Source organism: Natator depressus, chromosome 27 (assembly GCF_965152275.1).
Source record: "Natator depressus isolate rNatDep1 chromosome 27, rNatDep2.hap1, whole genome shotgun sequence".
NCBI lineage: Eukaryota > Metazoa > Chordata > Testudines > Cheloniidae > Natator > Natator depressus.
The window spans coordinates 10,368,796-10,392,645 of NC_134260.1; the positions used below are offsets into that span (position 1 = coordinate 10,368,796).

Sequence of the window (23,850 nt, forward strand, 5' to 3'; positions counted from 1 at the left end):
GAAATATTTGTTTTCAGACAGTCGTCCTTAAAGTATGGTTTTTTTCTGGATAGCATGTGTGTGTGTGTGGGGGTGATTATAGTGAGATCCAGTGGCCCTAGATTTGTGTTAAACATCACTGGGAAGGACATTGTTGCATTCCAAATCACACATTCATTTCATTGCTAAGCATGCATGAGCTAGAGGAGATTTTAAAACAGAACCAGGATCTCGGGTGCCGAGTTCCATCTAAGTATCCCCCACAATAACGACACTGAAACCCTGTTAAACATTGTTGTTCCGAATTCTTTCTCCTCTAATTAAAAATTAACTATTTACTGCACTAAGAGACTGTTATGGATGATAGCCTTTTGATATGTTGATGAATATGAGAGACCAAAGACCCTTACAATATTACAGTATTTTAGCACGGCCAGTGATGGATTGATCTATCTATATGGATCACTGGTCATGCCATGTGTATACACACACACATATATATATGCAAATTCATGTGTACATCTACATGATATGTGTCTACTGCGTGTGCTAGTATAGTGTATTTGTAGCGTATAATAAATACACTATACAATGAGAATGTAAAATAAAAATATGTTCTCATTGTATCTAGTTAGACAACACACTATACAAACACGTAGAGACCCAGAAATATGATTCCTGAACATAACGCGCTCTCTCTCTTTCTCTCTCTCTCTTCTCTCTGACATTCCTCCCTCAGAAATTGTTACCTATCTGTATGTGACATCAAATGAAGGCAGGTAAAATGGACCCCTTGTGCATCCCTCCTTCCCACCCATCCCCCGCCCCGCATCACGCTTCCTTTCTTTTCTTTCTTTCTTTTTTTTTTATTCAGAGGAATGTAGCTATAAAGTAACGGAATGCCTTCATTTTATAACAGAAACTGCCAAGTCAATAGATATTGGATGCTATCCAGGAATCCTTTCTAGAGGGAAAAAATATATATATCCTCATTTTCCCTCCAGATTTTTTATTTTTTTAAAGTGACTTAAAATCTGGCTAGCCCATAAGCAGATCAGGGGGGCAGCCAGTGTAGAATCTACCGCAGTGGAACACGCGTCCTCTTTCCAGGGGTCGAGAAAGGCTTTAACTGTAAATCCACTCGGTTAAGAGAGGGAGCGTGGGGGGTTAAACTGCTCCAGCAGCCACCCCAGCCCACAGCGTCTCTCTCTAGTAAAGTGCAGGAGCAGGTTATCAGCAGCAGATTCAAAGCTGAGGTCTTCGGAGATTGTGGCTGCTGTCGCTCGGAGCGGAGCAATCATCTTCCTTCAGCCATCCTCTTTCTTTCTTTCTTTCTTTCTTTCTTTCTTTCTTTCTTTCTTTCTTTCTTTCTTTCTTTCCCCTCTAGTTCCTTCCACCTCTTCTGGCATTTGGCTCGGAGCTGAGACTTTGCAAGCTTGTGGTTTTGGTGAAGACTTCGCACCTTCGTTTTCCTCCTCTGCTTAGAGGACCGAACAACAACAAAAAAAAAACACCAAAAGCAAAACAAAATATCTGAGGGGAATGACTGGGGAGGTGGGAAAAAGAAAGCAACTGCTGGCAACTAAGTTTAGAGAATTCACTGGAAAGGGGGGGGACATGCTGTGTGCGGGGGGGGGGAGAAGTTCATTTAACAATTCTGTATAAAATGGGTAAAAGGTTGACGTCTACCAGTCACGTGAGCGCATAATTCAAGTCATTATTTTGGCATTTAGAAAGGGGGGGGGGAGTGTATGTGGGAGAGGGCTTCTGTCCTTTCTAGTCTCGCTGGTCACTGGCTTCCTAAATATCTATTTACAGCACTCTGGTACCCAAACCCTTCCCCCACTCCGAAAGGGAAAAAAAATTACAGTACAGCAACATGTGTGGGTGAAAGACTTTTGGAGACCAGAGAATTTATAGAAGAGGAGAGGGCTTCAGGGGGTGGGGGGGAAAAACGGCCAGGAAGAGTGGGCGCCCTGGTTTTGTTGTTGTTTTGCATTTAGGAGGTAATTCAAAAGCACTTCCGCCGATTGATCATTAACCCGGTGAGTTATTACTCTTGTAAGCAAAGGTCATGGAGAGAAAGAGGGCTAATCTCTCAAAGACACCGTACACTCCGTTTCATTTTGATTTCTTATCCGGAGCTGGCTTCTGTTTAGACTTTTTGTGTGTGTATGAGACAGAGACAGAGAGAGAAAGAGAGAGAGAGAGCCCTTTTCGAGTGTCCCTAATCCATCCCTCCTCAACCTCAGCATTCCTATCCCTCACCTTCTTAAGAGAGGAGACGGGTTGGCCTCCATAATTCGGATATTGACATCCTGTTACAAAGTAAACAAAAGGAAACGGAAGGGGATAGTGACCAGTCTTGCAATCTATCTATCTATCTATCTATCTAGAGAGAAAGATAAATGTTCCTATTAAGATTATAGTGCCTAATTTGAGAATACCCATAATTCACCACTAATATCTTTTAATAATGGTACATAATGCATGAGCCTATTGTTGGCAGTGAGGTAAAGAGGGGAGGAGTGGAGGGTAGTGATTTTATTTTTAATCCGGGTCCCGCAAAAAGTAGCAAAAACCCCTTTTGCTGGCGTCACTAAAAATCTTTCTCGGAGCCTTTATTTATTTTGTTTCTGTTTTCCCCCGCCTTCTCTAGTCACGCCAAAAAATGCGACTTTCCTCCTCTCCCCACCTCCTTTTGTTCATCCCCCACCTCCACTCCCCCTTTTTTCCAGGCCCTAGTGTGGGTGGAACTTTTATAGTCATATTGGGTGCGCTGGGGTTCATACGACATAAAGGGCGGTGGGGTTTTCTTTATCTTTATTGATAATCTACAGAGGGAATTAAAAACCCAAGTTAACGTGGTAAGGCTGTGATGTAAATGGAAGATAGCCAATGTTGTGTATTAAAATGTGTGTGTGTGTGTGTGTGTGTGTGTGTAATAATAATAATCATCATCATAAATTATGGCTATAGGCCGCAGACCAGAGAGAGGTCAGCGTGATGTGTGATTTATGTTCCAGGAATGTTGTCACGAGAAGGATAGAGGTGCGGGAGGAACATTTGATTTGAGATTAATAACGTCAACAGACAGAACGGAAACAAGATTATTAAAGCGAGGGAATGTTTCCCAAAACGAAAATAATTTTAAATGAGTTCCCCCCCCTTTCTTTCTGAATCAAATCGTGTCAAGGTTTCAGTGATAAATCTCCGACTAGTTTTAAAGAGGTTTAAGCTGGTGTCGTTAATCCTTTTATCGAATAACTTTTGTGTAAATGTTACCTACATATAACATAAAATATCTGCTTTTTTTTTTAATGGGGATCATTCAAGACAGTGAACAAATTGGCTACATAGGAAAAGATGTGCTGTAAATATTTAAGCTTCTGTTGTCTTCCAGTAAAATCGTCTCGAGGTTTCCACAAGGCTTTCATACCGCCTTACCTAATTAACTCGATACATTTCATTTTTAAAATGCACTTAACCCGGAATTACCAACCGCCTTTAACTAAAAGCAATAAAAGGAGGCAAATGATGGGTTGCAGAACAGCTGACTTTTTTTTATTAGTATTTATTTAAAACCAAAATTCACCAACAGGAAAAATACGTTTGTATTTCACTACAGCTAATTTCTACCGATAACTATTCTAATGCAAAGCTTGAACAGACACAACTGGTAAATAATCTCCTTCAGAGACGGTTTCCAATGAGCAAGTGGCATCCAAATGTTTGAGAACCATAGAAATGAGAAATGCTAGACATTTACAAGTGAGCCAATACTAAAATATCTGAGAGGGCCATAATGAGGTTGCAAGAATTGTCTTGAAACTGCTTCATATATGAGCCCAGTTATTTTAAAAAAATACTTATCTGAATGTCTGCCTGATACCAATCCTTCATTTTGATGATACTTGTGTCTCTCTCTCTGTGTGTGTGTGTGTATATACACACACACAGAGAGACACAAATATATAAAACAACTTTCGGAAAGTGCTAAAAACTTTGATGAAATGTCTCCTTTAGTTACATTGTTGAAAAAATGCCTCACACAGAACAATGGATTTTTTTGTATTTAATTTTTGTCCATTAGACACTTTTTCCCACCATTACCACTGGAAGAGTTCTCTGTGTAATAAGTCCGATTTCCCATACCGTTGTGATGGAAGTTTTATCACTTTTCTGTTTTACAGTTCTCTTTCTTTCTCAAACCGCTGCGCTGTCTCATTTGTGCTGGACCAGACAACGGAGAATTGGTGAGTGTTATTAAACACGATGCCTGGCCATTAAAAATGAACTTCTTAGAACCAGAAACCACTCTTTTAAAAAAAAAAAAAAACTTGTTTAGTTTTTACTTAGAGCCAACTTGTTTTCCTTTCACCACATTTATAATGACGATTATTACCTTAACTTTTCTGTGAAGAGTTTTCGTTTTGCTACTGGCTTGTCTTTAAACTTTATGGTTATAATTTTGGGTGGACATTTTAAATGGAAAATGTTTTCTGTATTCCCTTTGAAAGGAAGTCTAAAATGACCAGGACTGCAAAATTTGGCTGACCTTGTAATGCAGCCAATACAGTCACTTTTTAAAACAACACAAAACTGCAACAAAAAGTAGAAGCGGAAATACAAGGTGATATGGAGCCTAATATCTACTTACAAGACACTCAGTGTATAGAAATGCAGCTTTGATTTTATTATTTTTTTATTCTCCAGTTATTTAAAAAAGAAACCCAAAGTTGGTACTTCAGAAAAAGTTCTTTGCAGAGTTCACGGCACCTCTGATGTTCTAGGTATTCGAGCACAAGTCCATGAGGTCCCATTTGCGACAGTCTGTTGACTATTGCAGGGTCTTTTAAAAAGAATAATCCGTGAATCCTATTCGTGTCTCCTCCATGCCGCTCTGTAGCCCTGGTGTTCCAAAATAGACGCCCGCCTGCAGCTGAAGATGTGTGTCCCAGTAATTCATAAAAAGTTAGAAGGGAAAAAAAAATTCTCAGAGACGATATTTCAGTTACACGGTGGAACCCCCTCACGACACAGGTTTGAAAACTGATGTTAGAACAATAGGTGGAAACACTATGCCCCCTAGTAAGCCTGCAGCCAGCACCTTGAAAGTCTTTTCCACCAGACGCATCCCGAAAGTAAGTTGTTGCAAAAGTAAACTCTTTATTTAGCCCCATTTTCAATGGACACTCATCAAAAGGTGCGAAAGAGTGATGCAAACGGCACAAGTGGACACACCTTCCAAGCGGGATCCAAACAGCTTTCGTGTCAACCCCTTTCCTTCTCTGCCTACAGTTAAATTCTCCAGTCAGCACTTAACCCAAAGGCGGTGTGGGCAAGAATTAAAGGCGAGGAAGATCATTGCAATCTGGAACAATAACAGCAGGGGAAAGAAAAAAAAAAAGTGCAGACACCTAAATTCTTTGCCCTGTCTTCCTCCCACGCTCCCTTTGCAACGCTTCCTTTCCCTGCACCTTCACCAAAACGCATCGGGGAAAGTTTCCGTGTGCGCGCTCCAGGAGTCATAACTCTTGCCCAGTTATAGCAGCAGCGTCTGGCATCATCATCTTCACCATCATATTAATACAAATCTTTATGGTTCAACCCCTCCCGGACTTTGCCTTTCCTATGTGATTTTACTCTCTCTCCCCCTTTAGAAGTGCAAATTCCACCTCCTCCAGTCCACCAACCTACAGTAGGTGGGGAATAGTGTAGCCACCAGCCAGAGAACTTTGACACGCAGACTTAATATTAAAGTTCCCCACGGCTGTAGGCTTTGAGTTGCATCAACACAACGGATTCGTCCTTTTGTTACCCTCTCCTCCCTCCCCCCACCGGTCTCCATTCCCTTTAAAACAAATAATCAGTCCCTGGCTGGCTGATCATTCCCCCTTCTCCCCCCCCCCCCCGAAAAGTATATTTCATAATTATTCCATATTAGGGACTCTTAACAGGAGACAAATCCAGTTGGAGGGAGAGACAAAATATATGCACCAGTTATTGAAAGAAAGACGATTCTAACTGTGGGTGGGAAAGGGGGGGGGAGGAGTATGCCTATGTTGAAAGGGTTTATTAACATAAATTGACACCTAATTGTTAAACACGTGAATCAAAGGAAAGCTTTGCTATCTTTCTGTCTAGGCCTCGGTCCACCACGTCTGCAATTAGCATAATTTTTCACTAGTGACGCTGTTTGGAAGGCTGTTGGCTTTGCTCAGCGCTCCAAAGCAAATCTTTAATTTTTTTTTTAAATACCACCTAGCTTTATTTCACACACACACACCCCTTCCCCACCCCCCCATCCCCTCCACCCTGGCTCATTATTATTACAGTTATTATTTTTAATCCTAGCCCAGCCTTGCCTAGTTAAAGGTTTCGCGTTCAGCTTTTCTTTCTTTCCTTTTTTTCCCTCCTTCCCTTCTTCCCCTCTGCCGTGGCCATTGTTATCAGTGAGCAGGGCGTACCAGTCTATAGGGCAACTAGAATCTCAGGGTTTGTCCATTCAAAGCCCTGAGCTTTTCTACACATCTTGGAAGCTGTAAGCATCTTGCTTTTTTTTTTTTTTTTTTTCCTTCCCCAAACGAACAGAGGGAGAGAGAGAGAGAGAGAGAGAGAGAGAGAGAATTTGAGCAGCCGTAACCGAAGGCTACCCTGGTTTAGCCCCCCATCCTTTGGCTTTATTACTGGATTTCTCTCTCTCTTTTTTTTTTCCACGCACACTCACACACTTCTATCTATCTCTATATATTCCTTTAACATTTTTTTAAAGGAAGAGGGTGCAATTCCTTGCTTATTGATTGCTTTGGTGCTGGATGTGAACATACATTATGTCTGCCTGTGCTTTGCTCGTCAGAGACTAAGGTAAGCTGGACTCAAATAGGCTATCACTTTGTGAATGGCGGAGTCTATGTCCCAATGATTTATGACCATATGACTCCAATCTCGGTTCAAGAAGAGTTCACAAGCTTTAAGCTTCCTTCCACGCAGCGACTGTTTTGCAGCCCTCATCCAGGGGCCTTTCTTTCCCCCCTGCTTTTCAACTGGGGGGTTCTGCTTGGGGGTGATGATGCGGGGGGGGGGAGGGAAATTTTAGGAATGTGTCTCTATTTTCCAGGCATATTCACGGCAAGGCAGTCGCTGGAATTTGAGGTGCCTCTCAGCGCCAGCCTATTGTTAAGGGGCATGTCGATAGCGTTCTTATTTTAAACTAAAAACGGGTTTATTCTTTCTTTTGCTCGGTCTGTGAAATATACCTTAGGCGGCGGAGGGGAGGAATGAGCTGCTCTTCTTCCTAAACAGAGTCAGGTAGTGAATTTAGGATTTCCAACATGGAGGGAATCGCTTTAAAGGGAAATAAATAGGCTTAGATCTGTTCCCATCCTCTCACCCAATCTTCCTATGAACCTTTTGACTTAGATCCCTTTTCCTTCTCCATCTCGATATTTCACTGGCATTTTTTTTTTCAATCACCTCTAAATCTTTCGCCGTAAAAGTTCTTGTGTTGTGTCTTTAATGTTGTTATCCTTCGCAAAGTGAAACTTGGAAGATGGGGAAACATACTAGACTTGATCCTGCGGTAGTTAATTGGAACATGATATAATCTAATATTTATTATTCTGCCTGAGATTTAAAAAACACACACACACACACACACAATTCCTTGGAGTAAATAATTAGGATTCCGGCCGTCTTCGGGAAGATAAATGACCGGCATTTGCGAGGCGTTGAGAGATGAGCTACAAAAGCTCCAAACCAGATAGCTTCGGTTTTTTGGGTGGAGAAGGCGGTACGATTATTGTATGTATTTTTTGAAAATCACCGCTGTTCTTTTTAGCTGCTTTTGATAAGCCCCTCGGGCATTTAAAAGAGAAAAAAGAAGAAGAAAAAGAAGATTAAAAAAGAAGAAGAAGAAGAAGAAAGAAAGCCGTGTAAAACAGGAAGGCCTGGGAGAGATTCCCACCTTTTTGCACTCCTCGTCAATTTCAGCCACCCTATTCATAATATACGTACTGCTGGTTGTTAATTAATTCACAGCTCTTCAGCTCGGGTAGAGGAGTATACTTTTTAATATTTATCATGACGAGGAAATAAAACCCGAGTACTCCCTCCAATAATTCTCCGCAAAATTATTCCAGACTCTTTGTCGACAAAATAAATAAATAATATAGCTCTGTGGAAGCTATCGCACCGATTTGGGAGTGGAGAAGTTGATGTATAAAAGCTAAATCAATCTTACATGTGTATATTGGCAGAGAGTGTGTTGTCTGAAGTGCAGTTTGACATAACCACAAACACACAAAAGTCGGGGCAGGAAAAATCGGAGTGTTATTTATTGTAGAGCTGTGCATTGTGTTAAATCTTTAGTATTTGAAAACATTTCATTAGACTTTATTTACATGCAGTTTATTTTTTAAAAGTGATAAAAATTAAATTTTAAAAATGGCGATAAATATCAAATCCATCCTCGCATAATGTGCACAGTAATGGGGAAAATCCACCGGGTTTTTAAAATAAATTTGCTGCTTGGTTGATCCCCAAATACCAAATTATTTTCTGATCAGTGTCCATTCTTCTTGGTTTTTTTCCCCCATTCCATGAAGAGAAAGTTCATACTTTGGGCAAAAGGAGGTAGTAAAGGCTGGTTTTTCCGGTTTTCTGGAACTTTTGGGCTTGGGTTGGAAAGCAAACCTAAACAGAAGGGGGGGGGGGGAATGATGAAAAGTCAAAGGGATAGAAAGCTAGAACCAAATGGCCTGGTGACAAAATTGTTTTTTAAAAAAACACAGACACACACAATGAAACTGGGTTTGGAAGCAATTCTTTTCAATGGCAGTTCCAGACTCAAGATTTTAAAGAAATGGGGGTGAAGAGTGAAAAGGTACTTGTCCTAAACACAATAGACAAATAGGCCAAAGGAAAAACGTTTTGTTTTTTTAAATGGATGCCCCAATATCTGTTGAAAATATTTTCTCCAGAATTGCAAAGACAACGTGTGTTACTGTGGAAGCAGCAAATAAAGCTAAATGAGTCAAGAGACCCTTACCTGGATAAAATATAGAGAATATTTGCCATTCTTGGTTTAAAATCAAAGACTCTGTGAGGCAGTCCTACAATAAAGCAACAAAACTTTGTAGTATCTGATCCTGCAAACTTTCGTTTCTGGGCACATCATAACCTTCTTTCTTTTATTCTTGGGAACTGCTTATTGCATGGACTGGATTAGGATGTGGGGTAAAAAGGCATAAGTTATATTCGGTTCATGTTTGTGGATAGCAGTGATCCATTCTATGTTCTTGTTCTTATTATATTAATGTGTGTGTGTTTATGCCTATGTATGCATATGAAATCACCAGTGCTTAGACATATTTAGACATACACGGTGCAATGCTGTTCATAAAAATGCATTGACTTTAAAAAATAAACTTTAAAATAGTTGATAAGCCTTGGGAGGAGGAACACAGGACAAATCTGTTCAAAGCATCTGTTAGCCCTGTTCTGTAGGACCCTATTCATGTCATGTGCTTTTCACGACCTAAGATGGATTCATAGCCAGGCCACTATCATTGTGTGTTTCTTCTAACCTTTCAGGTCAACTTCCAATAGACAACTGGAAACGGATTGTCACGTGACCTTGGGGTGCCAATGTTCTTCCATAGGGGTCTCAAGACCCTGGTAGTCGGTAAAAATATTTTTTGGGAATCCCAGAGATGCAGAAAACAACATACTACGACAGTTCGACGCTGTTTGGAGGTTATTCCTACCAGGGTGCTAATGGGTTTGGTTATGATGGCCCTCAACAGCCTTTCCAGCCTTCTTCTCACGTGGAGAATGACTACCAGAGGTCTGCCTGCTCCCTCCAGTCTCTTGGCAACACTGCCCCACATGCAAAAAGTAAAGACCTGAATGGAAGCTGCATGCGTCCGAGTTTGCCCCGGGAGAATCATCAAGCCCCACCTGTCTCACCACCCCCAAACTCCGTCACCAACCGCAACAGTAGCAACAGCGATAGCCAGTCAGGGAGCAGTAAAGCTGCCCCCAGCAAATCAAATCTCAGTTCAAACGCAACTCTCACCAAACAGATTTTCCCCTGGATGAAAGAATCGAGACAAAACTCCAAACAGAAAAACAGTTCCCCTACCACAGGTATAATGTTCTGCTTTTGTAACCCTCCACTTCCCTAAACAGCGAGGTAATGAAGCCACCAGCCTGAATGCTCTTGTCTGAAAGTGGAAAGATACATGCATTGAAAATACTGCTATGGTTGGCGGAGCCAAGCCATTCAACCTCTATTCAAGCAAACCTCCTGGTGATTTCAATGGGAGTTTGGCCTGAATAAAGCCTACTGGATTTGGCCCATTATGAAGATTTAGCTGTGTACGCTTGATTTATGTATTTATTTATTTTAAATGCCATAATATTGTAGTAAAATGCACCAAATAAATTGTACATAGCTAAAGGTGGCTGAAGCATTGAATGCATGTAGTTACTAATAAATGCATATGGATATCCATTGCAGCATATTTATCAATAGTAAAGAAATTCCACAGTATATTACTTATCCATCTATTTATTGATCAACAGATAGATAGATAGATAGATTAGATAAAAGAACACCATGGAATTGCTCTTTTATATATAATATAATAATATATAGTTGCCCATACGTACACATAAACAGATATACACGTGTCTGTTTATTATATAAGTGTGTGTGTGTGTGTTTTAATATAGTATTTGTGTTATATATGCATATATATTCTATAAGTGCAATTATATATATGCATGTACACTGAAGGCACAAATATATGTGTGCCACTATGCACGTGTGTGTTACCACCTATATTAAATACACACCCACATTTATACAAAACACACACATATGCCTGTGAGGTATAAAATATACACACATGAAAACGCAATACACACATTGCTGGCATCCATGTTTATATTAATTTGCTTTTCAAAACACTGTCCCCTGCCAAATTTTATTGTCTCAGAATTATCTACTGAAAATAATCGACTCCTAAATAAATGGCCCTGGAATCCTTTTCTGCGTGACATGATCAAATTTTCATAAAGCAGGGGCAGCTTTGGAGAACAGAACTCTTAATAAATGACATGATTATAGAGTGCAAGCTAATGTGAACGGGGAGGGGGGGGGCAGGGAGGATGGTTGAAATCCGCCTGCCTGTTACAGGATTTATTAGGAAACGGTACATTCAATTTCTGCATGTAAGTAATTATCTTTTATTTCATTTCGGGCCGGTAGAAAGCTGCAGCGGCGAGAGAAGCCCTCCGGGGTCTTCTGCCTCCAAACGAGCCCGTACTGCCTACACGAGCGCGCAGCTGGTGGAGCTGGAGAAGGAGTTCCACTTCAACCGCTACCTTTGCAGGCCCCGCCGGGTGGAGATGGCCAATCTGCTCAACCTCAGCGAAAGGCAGATCAAGATCTGGTTCCAGAACCGGAGGATGAAGTATAAGAAAGATCAGAAGTCGAAAGGCATGGGGTCTTCTTCCGGGGGGCCCTCCCCAACCGGCAGCCCGCCCCAGCCCATGCAATCCTCGGCAGGATTTATGAATGCCTTGCACACCATGACTAGTAACTACGAGGACCCATCGCCTCCTTCCTTCAATAAACCCCACCAGAATGCCTATGCCATGTCCACTAACTACCAAAACCCCATCAAAGGGTGCCCCTCCCAACAGAAGTACGCCAACACGGCGCCGGAGTACGACCCCCACATATTACAGGGCAATGGGAGCACCTATGGGACTCCCAATATGCAAGGCAGCCCTGTATACGTTGGAAGCAGCTACGGGGATTCTATGCCTGCTCCGGGCCCCTCCCTTTACGGCCTCAGTCACCTGCCACACCACCAGTCTGCCAGCATGGACTACAACGGGGATCCACAGATGCCAGCCAGCCAGCACCACGGACCCTGTGAGACCCATCCAACCTACACAGAGCTTTCCACGCACCACGCCTCTTCTCAGGGCCGAATCCAAGAGGCGCCCAAACTCACCCACCTGTGATAGGGTGGGGGCAGGGTGGGTTGTGGGAGAGCAGGACAGACTCGCGAAGAAGTTGGGGAGCACTGAAGTGAGGGAGTGAATCCGCAGTGGGACCTGGTTCAGAAACATTTGTGTTGCGCCCTTAAGATATTTGTTTGGTGGCCTGTCCTGTTAGCCCTTCAAGTGGAGAAATTTCCTGGTTTTTCCTGATGATTCGTTTTATTTATTTGCAAGATGCAGCTCTCAAATCTAATCTAATCTAATCTATCTATCCCCATACACACCCCACTATCTCTCTCTCTCTCTCTGTCTAAACTCTAGATAGATATACCTTCTAATGCTTCAACACAAATGCTTTTGAATATATATCTGGGGTAGTTTTATGGAAATCTAGCAAAATACAAAACCAAAAGAACCTGATATATTTAAAGAAGGTACAAATAAGTACAAAGATTCCTCTGACATTGATAATGACAGCATATTGTCAACCCACCAAATCTATACAATTGGCCTATCAATAACAGATACATTTTTTAATCTAAACAGATTCACAGAAAACTGCACCCTCCAAATCTCCCCCCAAAGAATCTTACCTTTTTCTTTCCAGTCTAACTCTTGAGATGAAGAACATTTTTTTTGCTGAGTAATTCCTCCCCTCACCCCATTAGCTGAAAATATACATATCTGCCAAGTCTTGGAAATAGTACCTTTCTTCCTCCTCCTCTTCACACGCTCCCCAACTAGGCTGAAGAGTTGCAAAGGTTCTGGAAATAAACTTCTGCAACAAAGCTGATTTTTATATTTTATTTTTTTTTAAAGAGGCCAAAGAGAGGAAGAGAAAGTTGACAGGTCTGGATATTTTTAACCTTTGCCTCTTACGAAGTGAAGTCTCCATTCGGTTACACTGTTTTTGGTTTAGGGTTCATTAACAAAAAAGCAATCTTAAGACTTAGAAATCCTACATTTGTTCCTCCTTCTCTCTTGACTTAACGTGAAAACAGGGTATTTTTGAACAAACGGTGTGTCCTCCAAAAGAAGCAGAAGTGAATGGACCTTTGGTATTTGCTAATGCTTTCTTGTCTGGACATCTTTGTTGCACTTAGAGTTTACATTGAATGGGTATAAAACAACTTTGAAGGGCGTTCGTCCACTCAATCCTGACGTCTTTCAAAAGCTGTGTGTTCTGGTGAACATTCATATATATTTATTGGTTATAGCCAGTTTAAAATATTTTTCCTTTTTTTTGTATTATTTATCCCCAACATCATGTATTTATATGAGAAAAAGAATCAAATTGTACTTTTTTAGTATTTACTTGTTATAAAGGACATTGTGTTTCCTTGATATTGTACAACAAGCTTATTTTAGTTATTGTAATTTAGGAAGACCAGTAGTTTTATGTTACCCTCGTACTTATGAATAATGTAATTAGTTCTACTGGAGGCATGAGAGCAGAACCAGACTGTAATTGTATAGTCCTGAATTAGAAGAACTATAGCTAATCCCCCCTCCCCGTCACCCCTCCTCTTTGGAGATCTTTCTTTGTTCCTAGACTAGTAATTTCATTTCCTTGCTTAAGGGGTTGTCTGTTGAACAATTCTTGAATAAACTTTCTGTTATCAATTTGGATCTTGTCCTATTAGTCGGATCTAAAAGCAAAAATAACATAAAGACAAAGTAGTCAAAACACAAGCTTAAATATCCCAGAGACTAAAGACAGATAGCTAGATATCTATAGTCTCTCCTCCATGGCGCACCCCTCAGGTTATAATCCTATTTGTTTTAGAGCGCAGGTTATAAACCGTTGACACGTTCCTAGACCACAATATTTAATTAAAAAGTTAATAGCTAGTCTCTATTTCCCTCACCTCACCCCACCCCACCCATTCGCCCCTTGGAAGCCTGTTTAAAATTCTCCCAAGCAGACTAAAGTTCACAGTCCTCTTCTGAGGTTACAAAGAGAGGAGATCACGTGTCATCCGAACGACACAGCCATTGGGCCTAAAATGAAAACAAAGGAAAATGATTAATCACAAAAAGGCAAAGAGGAATTTTAATACTGAAGTGAAATTAAATCACTGGAGAAGCGGAAGAATAAAACCTTGGTGCTGGGAGAGAGATGCTGTGATAGGGTTAAACTGCTAGTGAAAGGTAAAGGGAGGAGGGAGGGAAAGATGTGTGCAGAAGCAAAAGCAAATATAAGATAATGCTGTGGATAATTTGTCTTTTATGCTCCAGAGCCTTAAGAAAACTTGTTTTATAAGCGGTGTGGGTCAATAAAAGTTTTATGATGCTGGAACTGGATATAAACTGTCTGTCAAACACAAAATGCCCCATTTGCATTGCTGTAACAAATAAGCAAGGAGAAAGCTCTGAGAGGGAAGGTGATACTCCTAACACTGTTCTTGGGGGGGGGGGAAGGGGGGGAGATCAAAAGGCACTGAATACTAACATCATTTCGGTTGGAAACAATGGCTTAAATTTATTAATTAGCGGCGTGTCGTGCCTGTATGTACAGTCTTCTTGACTCGACCACACACACACACTTTGTGTATGTGTATGGATATATGGTCGAATGAAGACTTTACAATGAGCAATGATTTTCAGTTCATTTTATCTTTGATTTCTTTTTAATAAACGAAAGGCCGGGTTAGTCATTCCAGCCTTTGTGCAATCATAAATAATAATTAACCAAATAAGCAAAAGAGAAAGGAAGAAGAAGAAGAAACTTGTTTTTCTACACAGGTCTGTAACTGGATAATATCCAGCCATGCAAGAAGCAATTTAAGATTCGGTGATACTAAAATTTAAAAGCATGGAAGCTTTGATTGAGATCAGACCAAACAACAATATTCAAGGTTTTAGGGGCTTCCCCCGAGTATAGTTTTCTCGGAGATGTCACTGAATCTAAAAGAGTGGGCGCCATATTGTTCGATTTGGTGTCACGAAATGCTCCGAACTAGTTTCAAAATAAGTGAAAGTGAATCCAGCAGCAAAACGAAAGACCCAAGTCACATTTCAGGGTTCAGACAGACGTTGTTTCTTTTGTCCGTCCCACCCCCCCCCCCCGAAGCGTCCCATGTTCTCAGTTTTGATTTTGCACATGACTGTATTAAATAAGAAGACTTGTCTTTGCCTTAAAAAAAAACTTTGCGTTTGCCTTTAATGTTCAGTATACATATAATGTATTGTTATCTAACAAAAGAAAGAAAGAAAGAAAGAAAGAAAGAAAGAAAGAAAGAAAGAAAGAAAGACTTTCTCCTCCAAATAGGGAATGGAAATTTAATATCTGATCACTCCCTGTGAAATAAAGAGCAAGAAATGTTCCCCCAAAAGGTTTTATGGCTGTAACTTTAGTGTTAATAAGGAAGAAGAAAAAAATGAAAGAAGCTATAGTCACTTTCCAAGTTATTTCAGCATATCCCACACCTCTTATAAACCAATCTGTCTCCCAGGCAGTAGAGAATACTGTCCTGTTTTATTATTACAACTAAGATTCAAATAAAGCCAGATTTTAAATTGTTTTGATTCTGATCTCTGTTCTGATTTGCTAATTGGTTTTGTTTGTTTGTTTCTTTGGGTTTACCTTTTATCCCCTGATCTCAGCAGAAATCCAATCAAACAGAGATGAACGTTTTGGGGAAATACTCTCCCAAACTTTAAGCCCATGTCCGCGTTCCAGCCATCTAATTTCCCACTGTTTTATTTTTTTTTTTTGCTGCCCTGCAATTCGGCTTGGCTGTAGATTTCTGGGTTTCTCTGTAAATGCTTACCACCCACACGGATGTTTGAAGGGACAAAAGTTTCTAGGCTTTACTGCCTGCTTGCCGTTTGCCAGCCCTTCTTTCCGAGAAGATGCGGGAAAATAGATCTTGAACCAACAAACTAAAAACCTTCTAAGCTTTCAGAATCTTTTATTTTTTGGTCTTCTTTTCCCAGAATTGTTCATTGTCTAATCTTTCTTATTTTGCTCTTCTCTAGGTTAAATTTTTCGAATAATTCCTCTCACAATAACTCTAATAAAAGCCAACTTTCTTTGGTAAGTTGGTTAAGGCCCAACTGTCAAAAGGCTTTCGAACAAAAGATTGATCGTTTCTCTCTCTCTTTTTCTTTTTTGGTTTGTGTGAAGCTGCTGCCTTTAAAAGAAAAATCTTACTGGGAAATGACTTTTAATTTAATTATTTGTTTTCTAAACTATTAAAGGGGAGCTGTTTAGCGACAATTCATTTGATTTCAAAGATATCAGTGACCTTAAAACACGTTTTTCCTCTTGCAGCGAAGTTTAAAGCACTCACTTAGGAGTGGGGGATTAAGGTACTTTAACAAGCTAAGATTTTTCTCTTCAACTTTTAATGCTTGCTTTATGACTTCGAAGGATCTAAAAAGTTCTTAAGAACATCTAACTGCCCCCAAAATAAACCTCTGAATTCAGCTTTCATACTGACCTGAACTTTTTAAAAAAAATCCCAACTGCAGATATTGGTAAACCTGAAATTCCAATTTGCCTCATTGATTAGCTTTAGCCTTCCCTGGCTGTTAATAAAGACTGCCTCTGCCTTGATTTAGGAAACTTGTTTTCTATTCCTGATTTCAATCCGTTGTCAAAACTTTAAAAAGAGTAATGAGTTTGCTTCTTAACTGCTCCTGTCTTCCAGAATGTGCTCATCAGCCACTGTATTCCCAGGCAGGGAAAGAGTTAAAAAGGCAACTCCTACCTTCATTCCCACCCCTCCCTGCCTTACAGGCATCTCCACTCTTGCAGCATAGAGGTTACCCTAATTAAATGCCAGGGCCCAAGTCCTTCTAAAAGGGGGGGGGGGAGAAAGGGATGTTTCCTAAGGACCATTTTTATTTTAATCTATTAAAGAAAATAATGCTTTCTGTTTTCCAGCAGGCCCCGCCTGCCATTGGCCAAGGCTGGTCATGTGACCAGGAATTTGGCTGCATTTTCGCCCCAGTCTCCAGTTTAATAGAGCAAGGTCCCCATACGCCTGTATTATCAGCAATATAACAATTATAAAAGCCCGAGAATCGTCATCATAACCATAACAATAAAAAAAAACTGGGGCCCTAAGATTTCCTCCCTCCTCCTTCTCCTCGTCCCCCTCCCTCTGCCACTGGGCCCTGGAAAAGCCATGAATTTTGAATTGGAGAGGGAGATCGGGTTTATAAATAGCCAGCCTTCGCTCGCAGAGTGCCTGGCGTCTCTTCCCGCTGTCCTGGAGACATTTCAAACTTCATCAATCAAGGACTCGACATTAATTCCACCTCCTTTTGAGCAAACCCTCCTCAGCCTGAATCCTTGTTCCAGCAACCAGGAGAGACCAAGAAGCCAAGAAAGAGCAACTCATGGCCTGGCCCAGCAGCGCCCAATCCAGTTTGGCCCTTTGGCTGCAGAATTCCCCTGGATGAAAGAGAAGAAATCAGCCAAGAAAGCTACTCAGACTCCATCCTCCTCTTCCTCTTCGCCATCCTCTTCCTCCTTCCCGGGATCTGCAGCTGGATCTCCTGCAGGTTTGTACAATGCAGGGGCGAGGGGGATGGGGGGTGTTTATTGGGATTGGATTCAGACAATAAACATGTTGGCATCATTTCGCCCCTCACCTGCCCCCCCCCCGCCCCATCCATCCATCCATCCATCCATCCGTCCCTGAAACGGTGTTACGCAATAAAATACATCGCAGCGATATGCAGCCTTATTTTTTGGTGTGCCCCCCTCCCGCCCCCCCACTTCCGTGCAAATCAAAGAGGGAATCATAGCCGGTTCTGCAATTATCTTTCCGAGGGAATAAGCCTACAAGATTCCGCCTGAATTGGAAGCCAAATTCTAACATGTCAGGGCTCGATTTTCCTATTATTCCCGAAATTCTAGAATTTTTCCCCCCTCCTTTTTACAGCCTGCTGGGGCGGGGGGGAGGGGAGAAGAGAGATTTACTGGCGCTTTTGTGTGTGTGCAGGAGGTGGAGGAGGGGGACAGAGACCGAATTTCCCTCATCGGTATCCATTAGGAACATGCAAAAAAAAAAAATAAACAAATAATAATAGTAGTAGAAGAAGAAGCCATAGATAGCAAAATAAGGCAACAGTCCTTTAAACGTGTTCTCAATAAAATAATCTTCCCCAAAATATGGGTTTTTTTTTCCTGGTGGCCCAAAGGGCAGAACCTTTCTCGGTGTGTTGGGAGTTCTTTCTTTCTTTCTTTCTTTCTTTCTTTCTTTCTTTCTTTCTTTCTTTCTTTCTTTCTTTTTCTTTTTTTTTTAAAAACCAACACCAAACACATTATTTCGGTCAATTATAACACAACGACAACGTGGGAAACGGGCGGTATTTTCCGGTGTCGACTGGGTCCTCCCCCCCAGAAAAGGTTTGGAGTTTCCAAACTGTTGGCAACAAATGTACAAGGGGGACGAAATATCCCCCTACCACTGGGGGCGGGAGGGGCAGGGATATTTTTTTCCCTTGGGGTGGGAGGATTGGGGGAGTGAAACGTTTTCTTTGGGGTAGGGGAAGGGAGCTTGAGAGTGATTTGGGAGGATGGTAAATTCTGTTTTCTCCTGTGGCAGCTTAATTCTGCCCCTTGGTTAGCACCGGGCACCGTTCTGCCCTGCCCTGGAACGGGAAGCGAATGGATGTAGCTCATTCATCACGGTGGCTGTTCCAACCCTCTCTCTCTCTTTTCCCCCCCTCGTCCCCTTGTAAATGGGCGGTTGTGTGTGTGTGTTGTGAAGACACCCAGGGGCTCCCAGAGACCAGCGCGGGCGGCTCCCGGCGGCTCCGGACTGCCTACACCAACACCCAGCTCCTGGAGCTGGAGAAGGAATTCCACTTCAACAAGTACCTGTGCCGGCCCCGGCGGGTGGAGATCGCGGCGCTGCTGGACCTGACCGAGAGGCAGGTCAAGGTGTGGTTCCAGAACCGCCGGATGAAACACAAGAGGCAGACCCAGCACCAAGAGCCCTCCGACGGGGACCTCGGCTACCCCAACCTGGAGGAATGCAGCGACGAGGCGGACGAGAACTCCCCGTTTGGCCAAGCCCTGGAGACCCCCTGCCCTTTTCAAACCAAAAACCAGGCGAGCCACGAGCCGCCCAGCGCTCAGCAGCTGCCCCGGAGCCCCGGCTACCCAACGCCCACCGCAGAGCCAGGGTCCATAATGGAGCCGAGCGGGACAGCGGGCAGCGTGGACAATGCCTTCCCGGAGAGGCAGGAGTCTCCTTTGTTGCCAGATCTGAGCATCTTCGCGACAGATTCCAGCCTCCAGGGCTCCCTGCAGAGCCCCGTCCACTTCTCGGAGGAAGACCTGGACTTTTTTACAAACACATTGTGTACTATAGACCTGCAGCATCTGAATTTCCAATAACAAGTCCCACCAGGGTCTATCTGCCTTGGCTGTGTCGCCCCTTCCACACGCACTTCCACCAGCTCCCCACTTGACACCAGAATATTTCTATAATGTGGCCATGTGTTTTCTCATACCCCTTCTCCCCTCGCCCCCTTTCAGATTCGTTCTAATGTGGAAGCTAGATCATAAGAATGGCCCATCCTTTAAACAGTTATTCCGATAGTCCCAAATAACAGGATCCTCCTATGTGTTTACTAAATTCAGGTATTTAATTATACTTTTATTCTTTCGTATTTATTTAAAAGAAATACACAGGCAACCCCACCCCACCCCCCGTCCCGCCCGTCACAACCCTCCACCCCCGAGAGAAAACATTTGTAAATCCTTCAAGTGACTTTCTCAGGAATCCGAACGAAACTTTTAGATTTCTTAATAAAAATAAATAATAATAATTAAAAAAAAACCCGGAGGAATTTTGTTTCCTCTTTTTTAAGTTTTAGATGTAGACTATTTATTCAAATCCTTTAATAGTAAATGGCAAATTATTTATTGTACATTATTTTCATAGATTAAATAAATGTCTTTATAAAATTAAAACAATGTGTTATCATTTTTATGTCTCGTCTTTAAGAACCTTGTTCATTTCCCGTCTGAAGTTAGAACCTTCCCTTTCTTTCTTTGCAACTATCTACTGGTTTTTATTATCTTGTGTAGACAGGGAGGGTAAGAAGAAATGTGACCTCATAAATCACATTTTTTCATAGAAAGCAGGTCTCAATCAGGAATACTCTATTTATTAAACTTCCTTGTTCGATTTCCCTGCGCTAGTTTTTTGCTCAAAGAATAAAGACCTTCGCTGTGAATTTTAACATATTCATTCTTTAAACACCCCATTCCTACTCTTCGAGCAAAAATATTGTTAGATAAAAATCGACTGACGTAAAATATAAATTCAAAGATCCCGAAGTTTAAAATCTCAGCTCTACACATTACTTTCAAAACCACCCCTCAGTCCTGAGAACACCTACGTCCGGCGCACGCTGGTTAGAAACGTTTGCTGTTTAGAAGTTTGTTATAAATATTTCCCGTCTCCCGTGAGTGTTAACACCAAGGCAAATGACAATCCAGAAAGACAAAAGGCAGCCTCTTGATTTTTCCAATCCTCCATTTCTCATCCCCTGAAGCAAAAAAATACCAATTAAAACTGCCCCATGGTACACAAGGGGTGGAGGGAGAGAATAAATACTGTCTAGTTTCAAGAAATACTCCATGGGTGCACCCTGACTACCATATTTGTAGCCAGCAGTTAAATGGTATAAAGGAAAGAAGGGGGAAGACATTAAATTTAAAAGTGGGAGAGTGAAGGGCGGCGGGGGGCGGGGGGGAACACGCCAGAAAAAAACCAGGACTAATAAATCTGGGGTGATTTCGATAGCCATTTGTGCTGGTCTGCCCCGGCTCGCGCGTCCTTTTAGGAAAGCTTTCCTCCAACAAGTAATTTTAAACACAAAACTCATATATCAAAAGGGGGTGGGGGCTTGTTATGAATGAAAAGGGGTCAGAGGAGGAATCAATCGCTGTGACACAAAAAAATAAATCATATTACGTCTTTGCTAAGTCATCGGTGTTTCCCCAGACACGGCAGAAATTTGGTAGGCGTTCAAGTCGAGTTTGTGTGAAAGTAGCATCGAAACCCAGAAGACTGGGGGGCGGGGGAGAGCGTGGGAGTGGGAAGGGGGAATAAAAGGGGGCTCTTCTTTCTTCCTGGGCTGCTTAAAATGGCGCAGGAATCTGTGGCCAGGCAAGGGAAACAGGCAGCCATGACAGAAGCTATATTTATACTGGGCAATTTCTGAGGAGCTAAGGGAGGGTGGGAGTCTAGGGAGGTAAATGATCCCTTCTGTCCACGCAGTTGTACTATAGGGGAAGATGGATTTTTCACACACACACACACACACAAACACACTCGTTGGTACAACAAAGAGCGAACATTCTACCCCACCGGGTCTGTGTCTCTTTTGGATGAAGATTTAAGATTTTGTCTAGCCTTCATTTTGCTACTAGAATTCACATATCAGAAAGATGCAGTAAGACATGTCATTGTCATCTCCCACTGCTTTTCTGGGGGGTGGGTGGTTAAGAACTTCAAATTTAGCCAACCTTCAAACAGTTGGGTACAAAAGACACATGTTTTGAAATTGCTCTTGGAAAAATCCCAGACATTTCTGTCAATTACAGCAGGGAATTCTGCTTTCAAGTCTACGCGGTTTAGTCTTAAAATGGATAGTATTTCGCTTTTGCAGAACAAATGCTCAGATATATTTTAAAATGAAAACGCTGCTCCTGCGGGGCTGAAAATGTTTATGTTGAAAATCGAAATATATTGCAATTCAAATAATCGACTAACTCTTACTCAACAAATGCATATACATAAAAACACTGACCCTACAATTAATGCCGTGAGCATCCTCTTCTAGAAGTCAAACATTTCCCAACCCAGCATGTGCACGCCTCTTTTACTAACCACTCTTGTCCGCTCTGAAAGTCCTGAAGTCCCGACAGACCGCGCCTTTCCAAAATACCACAGAAGGCTATTCATTATCGTTAAGTTTATTTAATATCTCTAGCTTCTGGAACACACTCAAGTACAGTGCTGGCACTGCCAGACGCTGTTTATCAAAGGACCATTTGTTCCAATGCCTCACATATATCCCCCCCCCCCCCACAGCTCCCCAGCCCGCAATCCTGCATACAATCTTGCAGGGGAATATTAAGGAATTGGTTATACCTAGTCAATATCATCTGAACTTAGTGAGGAAAAATGGATACATCCAACATATAGAGTAACTTGCCCTATTTAAAAAAATACTAAAAGCATTTTGCGCAGGGAAACACACACACACACACACACACTTTCCCCCATTAGTTCAGCCATTTTCAGTGCAGGAGGTAACACGTTTCTCTGGATCTTTTATGTGCCCTTCCCCATTTGCCTCTCCAGAGAAGGCTGCTCCTCATGCAACGTGCGATCTCCAAGCAACTCAATCATTCAGCTGGGAGGAGGATAGAATAAGGGACACCTTGTGTTGGGGAGGCGGTCTCTCCCCGGGGTTACGTTTTGATGGTGATGGCTATGTTCTTTCCAATATATACCAGGGAGGAGGGGATGCAGGGCTGTGGAGGAGAGAAGGGAGTTCTACACGCTCGCCAATGTAAATACTGACACCTTATCAATACAAATCTCTAACAATGGCCCTTCTGCAGATCATAATGACTTCTCAAAGTTGCTGCAGGTCTAGAAAACATGCCAGTCACAGTCACAAATCAATTCTACACCCGCGGAAAGTGACTTAATAAATGGGCCCTCGCCAGTTATTATCCTCGTTCACAGCCACCCTTCTTATTTGTCCTAATTAGCAAGACTGAAATGTCGGAGGAAAGAAGGGGAATATTCAATAAAATCTAAGTTATTGAATGACTGTAAGACTTCATCGTTAGTTCAGCCATTCTTTACCTTCTTCAAAATGTCAAACAAACCGAGAATGTGTTTTTTGAAACCTTACCCTTCTGTTCTCTGCAACTGGAGGGCATCTATTAAGCAAATCCTGCCCCTGATCGTTGTCAAAACACTGCAGCGGACTAGCGATTATTAACCTAGAAATATGCAGATGAGATGCGCTCACACGTGTTGTAATGATGCGAAAGTAATATTTATCTGGTGCTGATCTAGTCTGGGCATATGTTTCCTAAAGAGCTACTTGAGGCCCTGAAGATCTTGAGCTAGCGACTATGGTCATGGGAAGGACCAGGGGACAATGCCCCTGGAAACAAAATATGGACTGAACGGCGCACCCTAGGGCGCGGTTATGTGTTGCCACAAGAGGAACAAGGCGAGCCAATTGCCTTATCTTGGGAAAGCATCCCAAAGTTCCTCTAAACGGTTGATCCCGGAATCTGAACAAAGCCTAGAAAATCTCTCAAGAGCAGATCACTTCTCTCATGTTATTTAGTTTGCATGGAGTCTGTCTCCAAATAGCCATATCACTACGCATCTATATTTGTATGCAATACAATGCCAATCTGTGCTGTGACATCTGCGTGCAATCCTGGACACAATGCCGCATTGTTTTAAATTGCGTCGGGAGTGTCTAGCATCTCCATTTCTTCCTCTCGACTGTGCCACAGTCACACAGGAATAAACCATCAGGGTTTGCCCACGGCTCCAGTAGTTTAAGCCCTGTGCGCTCCTTAGCAGTCATGAGCCATTAAATCCCTTTGCACAGCTGCACCGTTTTCATGTCATGCACCGTTATGACCAACCCAACCGTTTGCTTTTTCCTCTCTTGGATACTTTCTTACCAGACCACGAGAATACTAAAGGAGATTGTATCTGAGCCAAACAAACTCTTTAAAGGACCGATGTGATAGGGCAGGTAAATCCCTCTTGAATCTGTCTTGCAATTCTGGATGGATCCATTATTACCTTCTCCTCCCAAAGAAAATATCCGTAT

General features: G+C 42.1%; 2 protein-coding genes across 4 annotated transcripts in view; both read left to right on the forward strand.

Annotated features, from left to right (window-relative positions):
* The window catches only part of HOXB3 (homeobox B3), a 62,561-nt gene extending 45,173 nt beyond the window's left edge, over nt 1-17,388 (forward strand). For 2 of the 3 annotated variants that reach the window (XM_074940779.1, XM_074940780.1), the window contains exons 3-7: nt 4,173-4,235; nt 9,574-10,128; nt 11,255-14,148; nt 15,979-16,036; nt 17,309-17,388. In XM_074940779.1, the coding sequence (XP_074796880.1) occupies nt 9,693-10,128; nt 11,255-12,018 (1,200 nt within the window). In that variant the 5' untranslated portion in view covers nt 4,173-4,235; nt 9,574-9,692 and the 3' untranslated portion in view covers nt 12,019-14,148; nt 15,979-16,036; nt 17,309-17,388. Of the gene's footprint in view, nt 1-3,720; nt 4,236-9,573; nt 10,129-11,254; nt 14,149-15,978; nt 16,037-17,308 lie in introns of those variants that run through there. The other variant, XM_074940781.1, reaches the window with a different exon arrangement.
* On the forward strand, nt 16,810-19,680 carry HOXB2 (homeobox B2). Its single transcript, XM_074940782.1, has 2 exons — nt 16,810-17,511; nt 18,726-19,680. Exons 1-2 carry the CDS (start codon nt 17,133-17,135, stop codon nt 19,355-19,357), a joined length of 1,011 nt encoding a protein of 336 aa, XP_074796883.1. The 5' UTR covers nt 16,810-17,132; the 3' UTR covers nt 19,358-19,680.
* The last annotated feature ends 4,170 nt before the right edge of the window (nt 19,681-23,850 follow it).